Source organism: Marmota monax, unplaced genomic scaffold (genome assembly GCF_021218885.2).
Source record: "Marmota monax isolate L192 unplaced genomic scaffold, Marmota_monax_Labrador192_F-V1.1 WCK01_AAM20220418_F8-fsc00238, whole genome shotgun sequence".
NCBI classification, from domain to species: domain Eukaryota; kingdom Metazoa; phylum Chordata; class Mammalia; order Rodentia; family Sciuridae; genus Marmota; species Marmota monax.
In genome coordinates, this window is record NW_026693175.1 from 811,910 (window position 1) to 821,296 (window position 9,387).

The window sequence follows — 9,387 nt, forward strand, 5'->3', positions numbered from 1 at the left end:
GCAAGGACACAGTGTTATCCGGTGTCCTAGGCCAGGGCCTAACTCTGGGAATACAACGAACCAGCTCCGGCCACCTAACCCGGAAACCAAACAGAAACAGGACGGGGAACGGTGAAGAGCAGGAAAGGAACTGTAAGGGGACCCATGTCCTTAGCCCTGTCTTTGAGGGGACAACTGTGACTCTGAGGTTTTATCAAAAGGGGAATGAGAGCAAGGGTTTGGGGTCTGCACAGCTGGAGGCTTTTCATAGCTGCCAAAGCAGTGATCTCTTTCCTTTTTTGGCATGAGGAATTGAACCCAGAGGGGCTTAACCACTAAGCCACATCCCCAGCCTTTCTTAAAAAAATTTTATTTTGAGACGGTCTCACTAAGTTGCCTAGGGCATAACCAAGTTGCTGAGGCTGGCTTTGAACTTGTGATCCTCCTACCTCAGCCTCCTGAGCTGCTGGGATTACAGGTGTGTGCCACTATGCACAAGCCCAAAGCAGGTGATCTTGATCAGGTGTGGTCTGTCCATCATTATCTCAGGATTGGTCAGGCAGGCCTTGTTGAGATAAGGAAGGTACTGTTGCCTGTGGGTAGGGGAGTGAGGAGCTTGGATTCATCACAAGATGCTCATCAGATCACACTTTGTTCCTGGAATCGAAGGTGACATGGAATAAAGGAGATGGATATAAAATGTAGGCAGAGATGCAAAGTCTTCAATCCTGCTTTTAGGAACCCTTTGGACATTTGCAGTCTCTCTCTCTCTCTCTCTCTCTCTCTCTCTCTCTCTCTCTCTCTCTATATATATATATATATATATATATATATATATATATATATATCTTTGTTTTATTTTTTTAATGTGGTGCTGAGGATTGAACCCAGCGCCTCACGCATGCCAGGTGAGCACACTACCACTTGAACCACATCCCCAGCCCCTGGACATTTGCAGTCTTAAGACTTAAGAGTCTTAAGTCCTTGTTATAACAACAGTCGTCAAACCAGAACCTTGAGCCTGCTTTCCTGAACATCAAATCTATTACCTTTGACATCTTGGGAAACTCAGAGGGACTCTAGGTGGGAGGACAGTACTTCAGAGATGTTTTCATGAGGTCATCACCTGCAGCAGTGGGGTCCCAGGAAGCTCCCCACCTGGGGCAGCTCAGAGGAAGCTGAGGTTCTAGAATCCAGGCCCAATGGACCAGGGAAGAGAAAAGAGGGATGCAGAGTCAGATAGACATTTCCCCTCTTAATACTCCCCCTCCCCAATTTCACTGCCTATGTTCCTTCTTAAACTTTAACACCTGCAGGAAGGCTCCTGTGGTACTGCAGTGTAGGGTCACAAAGAAGTTCGTCCTGTAGGAAAGAATCCAGACATTTCAACGTTCCAGAGACACATGTGGCCACAGGCATGGAAGAAGGAAAGAAGGTCCCACACACTGTGGAAGCAGGGCAGCCTCTGCATGGGCTACTTAACTGCAGCTCAAACTCAAAAGTGAGTGGCAAGGGAATTAGAGGTAAAGTGTGTAAAATTAGCAGTTCCTTGTTAGATAGACTGCTACTGACAAAAGAAGAAAAAACTCAGAGTTTTGTGACCTTTACTCACAGTGTGACACAGTGAAAGTACACTTTCACTGGACTTATCACCGTCTTCCTCTTCTGGGAAAGATGGAAGCACCATTTACAGACTGTGTCATTTTGAGTGAACCCTTTTTTGGCACTGGGGATTTGGTCCCAATTGTGATTTACCACTGAGCTACAACTCCAGCCATTTTATTCTTTTTTAGTTTGAGACAGGGTCTCACTAGGTTTCTGAGGGACTCCCTAAATTGCTGAGGCCGGGCCAGTCACTTCTGAAACTTGCGTTTTACGTAATTAAAAGGGCAGAAGAGAGGCTGAGGGAGTAGCTCAGGGGAAAGCACGCACTTAGAGGCCCTGAGTTCAAACCCCAGCAGCTAAAATCAATACTGCATGATTGTGTTTAGCTCCCAGGACTATTGCAAGGATCACTGATACTATTTGTAAAACATCCATCAATGCAAATAATCCAGTGCAATGATTCTCAGCACTGCCTCGCCTTAGAATCACCTGCAGAACGGACACACGCCCCTCCGCAGACAGGCTAGTTTTAAATCTTCCCGAAAAGAGCGCTACCCGCTCTTCTGGGGGGGGGGGGGAAATGATATGCAGCCAGGGATACAAACTAGTAACTTAGCTCAAGAAGCTGCGCATGGGGCTAAGGTAAACAGCCCCGAGCAAAGGTGAGGCTGCCCGCGTTCATCGCCAAGCAAATATATCGGAAGCGCAGGAGCTCTTCCTCGCGCAGCGAGGAGGTGCAGATTCCAGCACCCGCACGTTGAGACGGCGAGGCCACGAGCGGTGGAAGACCGCAACCGCCCTTTCGCCTCCACGACTGAGACCACACCAGAAATTCCCGGGAATTCCTTCTTCCTCCGATCCCATTGGTCGCAGTCTTTGGTCACCTGACTCGTCCTACCAACCAGAGACGGCAGAATCAGTACTTCCGCTTTCTGTATGTTAACCAACCACTACGCCCGCCCTTCCAGTATCCTGATTGGCTGGCTCCTCCCAAGTCGCCAGTTTATTGGCCAGCGCCTCGGGGCCGCGATCCAGCGGGTACGAGGGCTGTGTCAGACCGCAGCGGCCATGGCGTCCTATTTCGACGAGCACGACTGCGAGCCGTTGGACCGCGAGCAGGATGCCCGAACCAACATGCTGCTGGAGCTCGCAAGGTGGGCGCGGGCCGGCCGGGGCGGGGCCTGGGGGGCGGGGCGCCGAGGGGAAGCGGCCCAGCCCACCGCGGCTCGGGCCCAGGCGCTCCCGGAGGGCCGTGCGTGGCCTGGGCTACTCCCCCGAAGTGCCGGGGTGTTCGGATCAGCTGCAAGCCAGTCCCATGTGCTTTTTATCTATAATGAGCGCCAACTGTGTACAGGGTAGCTGTTATTACTGCTAGTTGGGAATTGAATCCAGGGTCGCTCAACCACTAGCTACGCTCCTAGCCCGTTTTAGTTTTTATTTTGAGTCAAGGTCTTGCTAAGTTGCCTAGGACCTCACTAAGTTGCTGAAGCCGGCATTGAACTTACATCCTCCTACCTCAGCCTCTCTGGTCGCTGGGATTACAGGCGTGCAACACTGCACCTGGCCCTTTTTATTTTTAAAATTTTGTGTGTGTACACACACACATCACACACATTTTTTGGTACTGGGCACATTTTTTGGGGATATATTTTTGGTAGTGGGGATAGATCCTGGGGTCTCAGGGGGATGCTGGAAAACACTCTACCACCCAGCTATACCCCGAGTCCCTCTCTCTTGATACAAGGTCTTGGTAAGTTACTGAGGCTGGCCTTGAAAGTGTCATCCTCCTGAGTTTTGGGATTACAGGATTGCTAGTGTCTGGGTACCAGGCTGGGCAGGGTATTTGTGTGTTTGTCCTCAGTTACTTTGGGGGCAAAGAGGAAGTGTGGCTTTTCTTGGTTCTGACCTTGCAGCCTCCTCCCAGGTCTCTCTTCAATAGGATGGATCTTGAAGACTTGGGACTGGTCGTAGACTGGGATCACCACCTGCCTCCACCAGCTGCCAAGGCTGTGGTGGAGAGCCTCCCCAGGACAGTCATCAGTGGCTCTCAGGCTGGTGAGAACATCACATCCTTCTGCTGTCGGGGCAGGTCTGCAGACTGTGGTCTGGCCCTTCAGAGTTCCAGACCCCCACTGGGGCAAGCCTGCCCTTCGGGAGTGGGAGCTGGGTGGGGAAGCCTGCAGCCGCTCTCCTGATCAGCACTCCCTCCTCAAGAGCTCAAGTGCCCCGTGTGTCTTTTGGAATTTGAGGAGCAGGAGACTGTCATTGAGATGCCTTGCCATCACCTCTTCCATTCCAACTGCATTCTGCCCTGGCTGAGCAAGGTACTGCTTCCTTCCTTCCTATCATCAGTTCTTAGGGTTTTTTCTGGGATCAAAGAACAGTGGAGTAGGGGTTGGGGAGCTGGGGAGGGTGATTAGCTTGTGAATGAGACCAGACTTGGGCTGAAACATAACCTACTTTTCCCAGACAAATTCCTGCCCCCTGTGCCGCCACGAGCTGCCCACTGATGATGATACATACGAGGAGCATAGACGAGATAAGGTAGGAGCTGGTGAGGGCTATCATGGGTCCTTGGCCTGGCCCCGCTGTGCTCATTCTCCTCCTCAGCAGGCTGGGCTAGGCCTTTGGATTCCCTGGCTTTGGCCACCTTTCCAGTGATCACTAAAGGAACAGAAATCTCAAGAATGCAGAAGCTAGGGGCCCAACATGAGATCCAGTCCTGTGGTTGCTGCCCATCCCTCCCCGTGGGTCTTCAGGCTGGCCCTGCCTGTGTTCCCTCTGTCTTTCAGGCTCGAAAGCAGCAGCAGCAGCACCGCCTGGAGAACCTCCATGGGGCCATGTACACGTGAGGCAGCTGGGCTGAGTGCCCACCCTCCACAGCGTCTCCCTCCACACCTGAACCCTCATTAAACGTGTCTTTGCCCACCTGCGACTGCATTGTTCACAGGCTGGGGCAGGGGCTGGTGTCCTCTACCAGGTCCCTGTTGCTCTTGGGTGAGGTGGTGTTGAACAGCAGAAGGTGCCAGGCTGCATTTCCCTCCCCAGCGGCCTGTCTGGACTCAGGGTGGTGGAGCTCAGGTAAAGAGCCTGCCACCGGGCAGCCAAGGTTTGGCCTGTACGGGTGGTTGGAAGGCACAGTCTGCCAGGGCCTGTACCCCGCAGCTATTTAAAGCTGATAAACTAACCTGCACTTCCCTCCCCCCACTGCAATTTCTAGTTAACCTTGGAACCTTCAGTTAACCTTGGAATCCTAGAGTGTTCTTTAGCACCAGAGAGAAAATTGCTTTTAACATTTTAAAAGTTGCTCTGTATCCTTCCCTCCCCATATCCCCCTACCTTAGAATCAAAGTTCAAACCAGACTGAGTGGGGGAAGGAAGTGAGGCTGTCAGGCCAGGTCAGGACTTTAGACAGTTTAGAGGCCCAGGAAGGGTTTCAAGCTCTGATGGGTCTTTGGATAGTGTCTGGCATCCTTGGTTCCTGACAGCCCTGCTCTTAAAGAGCTGTGTATATTCTGGGCTCTCTCTGGGGGCAGGGGTTAGGGAAAGCCATCCGGATTACGCTCCCCCTTATTCCAGAAGAGACTACAACATGCAAATTAGAATTCTTTTAATAGATATAAAAAAAGTACTAAAATACCCATGTGGTTCTGCTGTGTTATTTGCCCTAAAGGAAGTGAGGGGCAGAGTGAAGATCCAGTGCAGCTCAGGGGCCCAGGGCGGGCCTTCCTGTAGGCTAAGGCGTGCTCTTCCCATCCCTAGACTCATCCTCCCTGCTGTCCCCAGCCCCCAATTCCTGCAGCAGGAAGCCCCAGTGGTCTGGCTGTGGCACTGGGAGAAGGCACCTGAGGGCTGGCTGGAGGGGAGGACTGGCTGAGCACAAAGCAGCTCTGCGGCACACGCATGGCCACTTCTCCCAGGCGAGGACGCCCAGATCCCAACAGAATACTTTCTAAAAATGGTTTTTGGTACAAAGTAAATGCAAAGATGAGGGGTGCTGCAGAGCTGGCCAGCCCCCCTCCAGGACTCAGATCATGGCGATGCTCTCGGGGGCACAGTTGAGGTGTGTGGAGGTGCTGCTGCTGCCCGAGGACTTGCAGGCCCGGCCAGGGACAGGCTGCAGAGCGGCCACCAGAGTGTCTGAGGACACTGCCCCAAACTCATAGCTGAAGGTGCCATAGAAAATGAGGATATCTATGACGAACACCCACTCACACAGGGCTGCCCCATGCTGTAACTGGGAGCTCTCGTGGACAAAGAAGACGCCACCTGGAACACCGCTAAGGAAGGGCTCAGGAGGCTGTGCGGGGACCTGGCAGCACCCCTTCTGCAGTCCCACACATTGATCAGGCTGGGACAAGGGTCAGGCCTCCCCATGGACAGTGTGGACTGGAATCTACTAGGCCCACCCCATCTAGGAGGAGAAAGGAACTAATGGGTGAGTTCCTGGCCACACCGTCTTAGAAGGATACTGAGGACCAGGGTGACGAAGGCGATGGCAGCCAGCACACTGCGCAGGTAGGCCACCACCAGGTCCAGGGGGGTGGTGGCTCCATGGTAGGACAGGGCACAGTGCAGGCAGACAAAGAGCAGTCCTGCAGGGAAGGCCACACCAGCTCCCACGTAGTGCAGAGGCTTGGCATGGTCCACCTGACAAGGCAGAGGCCCATCGTAAGGTCCCCCCACATCCATAGAGCTGGCGCCTGAGTCCAGGAGTGCTCTACCAGGGAGCCATATCCCCAGCCCTTATTTTTTGAGATGGGATCTTGCTAAGTTGCTGAGGCTGGCCTCAAACTTGAAATCTTCTTGCCTCTGCCTCCCAAGCTGCTGAGATTACAAGTATGTGCTAACGTGCAGGCCCTCCTGTCCCTCCCAGCCCCTCTCCTCCACCTCCACCTTGAGGTGGTGCCCCTGCAGGCAGTCAGGCCCTACTAGGGGAAGTCCATAGGGTGTTGGGGGGCACCTGAAAGTTGCCAACCACCACGAGGCCCGCGGCGTTGGTGCAGCCTGTGATGAGCGCTGTGGTGTTAACCCAAGAGTGCCGGCTCTGCTCCAGGAGCTGCCCATACCGCAGGAGGCAGATGAGGGCCACTGGGAGAGGAGACACTGCTGGGGCCAGCCTGGCACTTCCCGCCAGTCCTGCCCCTTCCAAGGCCCTTCTGAGGGCCCAAAGGGGACAGACAAGGCTGGGACTGGCAAGTAGCTGGGGTGGCAGTGTGGGAGCTGGCCTTTGGTCCTCAAGAACAGGAGAGCTGCTGCCCCTATGGTCTCCCCTTGGAGGATGGCTGAGGAGCAAGGGCTTCTGGGCCTTCCTGAAGAGTGTAGGGGCTGACTGGACTGGTGAGGTGGGGCTGAGGTACCACTCACCCATGAAAGCTCCCACGTTCCCAATGAGGCTGAAGAGGCAGCTCTCGGGGGGGTAGGTGCCGCATTTGCTGTGGAGGGAAGGATGGCATGAGGCAGCAGCACTGGCCAGCCCCTCTGTCCCCTGCTTCCTTGGTCTGCCTGCTCCTCAGTGGGCAAAGCACTGAGTGATGAGGAGGGCTAGTGAGCCCCATAAACACTGGCCCCAGACTGAGCCCCCAGCAGAGCCCTGTGTGGAGCAATTAAGGGGTTCCCTGGGGTACCCTGGAGTGCTGGTGAGCTGAGTCCCTGCTAAGGCCTCTGGCTGGGCAACCAAGGATGTCAGCTTAAATCCAGCTGCCTACTTACTGTCTCTGACCTGCCCAATAACTCTGAGCCTCAGTTTCCTCACCTATAACAGAAAACAGCAGCCTCCCTGCTGGGAGAATTAAGGGGCATCACACACAACGCCCTCAGCAGAGCCAGCTCCTAGCAACCAAATGGTATTAAGTAGTTCTTAGTATGATGATTATTCCTGTGACCCAGGGACAGGCCTTGGTCTAAGGGCTTTCTGGAAGTCTGGGAGGATTTTGTCTCCCTGACTTACCTGATGAGGGGGACATCGTCCAAAGTACAGCAGGTCTTGGGGCCCCCTTGCTCAGCAGGGTCAGGAGAGCAGGACTCGTTGTAGGACCTGGCAGGCAGGACACTGAGTAGACTGGGGGAGGGGGTGCCCTAGGCCTCGAGGAGGACCCGCTCCCAGACCTCCCCAGCAAGGAACCAGAGCCTGCTTCCCAGAGCCTGCCTGAAGCAGAAGCCAGAGGGGTGAAGGGATGGTGGAAGGTGGGCAGACAGGCAGGAAGCTGTGCCTGGGACCAACGTCAGAGAGCGAGGCCCAGGGCCTGCGCCCAGCTGTGCAGCAGAGGGCCCAGGAGGGGACAGATGAAGGGAGCTCTAGAGCGAGCTGCCTGCGGAGCACTGCATACCAGTTCTCCACGGGACACACGTGGCGGTTCATCACGGCCATGGCATACCTGTGGGAGGAGAACCGTCACCCTGTGGACAGTCCCTCCTGGCCCAGCCACCCCCTGCCTCTCCATCTTGACTGCTGGCCCCATCCAGGCTGTCGGCCTTGCTGGGGACTTGGGCCGGGATCGCGGCTGGGCTGAGGCTGGGCTGAGCGTTGACTACACCAGAGCTGCGTCAGGGCCCCAGCTGGAAACCCTCTGGAAACTGCCCTGGCTACAGCCTGTCAGTCGGTTCTTGCGCTGCCCGGCAGTGGTGCCAGCTTGTCCAAGGGGCTGTGTGCCCAGGCACCAGGCCAGGCTTTGGAGGCAGCCAAAGTGACCCTGGGCACCACCCTGGAGCCTACTACAGGACAAGGGACATTGTGTGTGCCATCAAGCATCAGGTCGCTGTCCCCCGCCCCCCAGCCCCTCTTACTTACACAGTCCATATGCCAGTGATGGAGAACGCTGACAGGCTGACAGGAAGGAGGATCCAGGCGGTCATGAGGGAGGGGAGCCAGGGTGGTGGAGGTGAGGGGCGGACAGGAGGCAGGTGGGGAAGAGGGGGCGGGCCACAACCATCAGCTGCCCCGGCCTGGTGGGGAGAGAGATCGAAGTCCAGGGTCCCCTGCCAAAGCAGGGGAGGGGCGGGGGAAGGGAGGCGGTCCACACCTCGCCCCGGCCCGGTGGGCGTGCAAACTTTGGGCTGCGCTCACGCCTCAACCTGCAGCTCTCGGTACCCGCAGGGCCCCGGCGTGCCGCGCGACTCCGCGGGCAGCGGCTTCGGCAAGGGACCCCTCCCTCGCCCGAGGGCCGCGGGGCGCCCAGGGCGCGCGGGGAGAGTGCGGGGGCGCCGGGAGGGGGTTACGCACCGCGCGAGCGCCGGCCGCCGCGCCCCGCTAGGCCCTCGTGGCGCGGTCCTGGGCTGCGGCCCCCGGAGCAGCCCCGCGCGTTTAAAGGGCCGGCGGCCCCGCCCCACCGCCCCTCCGCGCCGCGCCGCCCGCCGGGACCTGCAGTCCGCGCCGCCGGGACTACAACTCCCGAGCCGCCGCGCGCCGCCGAGGCGCGTCCGCACCGGCCGCCGACCCTGCCGACCCCGCGCGGCTTTCCTCACGCGCTCTCTTCGCACGCATGAGAACACCGAAAGCCGGCCAGAGGTCGCTGCGTCCAGGCGCTCCCCGACTGGTCAGCACCAGGGGGTGTGCGCTCTGAGCGATCCACCAGGTGCAGGGTGGTAGGGGTTCTGGTGGCCAGGTGTGGGAGTCAGGAGAGGAGGGCCAGCCCCAGGCCCCGGGAGGAGGAGGCAGGGTTGTGCGGGCTAAGCTATCCACTAGCGTCACCGTAACGTAGAGGCCAAGGACATTCTTTTCATGACTGAAAGGCAGGAATGCTTGCTTTCACATACCGCAAGTGTGCCTGGGTCTGCCTGAAGGCAGCCCGGCCTGCGATGGCA

At 56.7% G+C, this 9,387-nt stretch overlaps 2 protein-coding genes and 1 long non-coding RNA gene across 6 annotated transcripts; 1 reads left to right on the forward strand and 2 right to left on the reverse strand.

The window, feature by feature from the left end:
- Positions 1 to 171: 171 nt before the first annotated feature.
- LOC124100448 (uncharacterized) lies at positions 172 to 2,602 on the reverse strand. Its single transcript, XR_006854295.2, has 3 exons — positions 1,290 to 2,602; positions 1,029 to 1,165; positions 172 to 636 (listed from the first exon to the last, which is right to left on the reverse strand). It is a non-coding gene; the product is annotated as an uncharacterized LOC124100448 (long non-coding RNA).
- On the forward strand, positions 2,589 to 4,512 carry Rnf181 (ring finger protein 181). Its single transcript, XM_046455969.2, has 5 exons — positions 2,589 to 2,738; positions 3,509 to 3,639; positions 3,799 to 3,908; positions 4,054 to 4,128; positions 4,377 to 4,512. The coding sequence occupies exons 1-5, from the start codon at positions 2,653 to 2,655 to the stop codon at positions 4,434 to 4,436; spliced, it is 462 nt and encodes a 153-aa protein (XP_046311925.1). The 5' UTR covers positions 2,589 to 2,652; the 3' UTR covers positions 4,437 to 4,512.
- Positions 4,513 to 5,177: 665 nt separating this feature from the next.
- Tmem150a (transmembrane protein 150A) lies at positions 5,178 to 8,912 on the reverse strand. 4 transcript variants are annotated; one of them, XM_046455965.1, is made up of 8 exons: positions 8,807 to 8,912; positions 8,375 to 8,529; positions 7,914 to 7,961; positions 7,535 to 7,621; positions 6,952 to 7,019; positions 6,548 to 6,675; positions 6,057 to 6,234; positions 5,178 to 5,853 (listed from the first exon to the last, which is right to left on the reverse strand). In XM_046455965.1, exons 2-8 carry the CDS (start codon positions 8,437 to 8,439, stop codon positions 5,612 to 5,614), a joined length of 816 nt encoding a protein of 271 aa, XP_046311921.1. In that variant the 5' UTR covers positions 8,440 to 8,529; positions 8,807 to 8,912; the 3' UTR covers positions 5,178 to 5,611. The 4 variants fall into 4 exon arrangements, with proteins under 4 accessions (XP_046311921.1, XP_046311920.1, XP_046311922.1 ...); XM_046455964.2 differs by lacking the exon at positions 8,807 to 8,912 and having other exon boundaries at positions 8,375 to 8,743; XM_046455967.2 differs by lacking the exon at positions 8,807 to 8,912 and having other exon boundaries at positions 5,634 to 5,864.
- Positions 8,913 to 9,387: the final 475 nt, after the last annotated feature.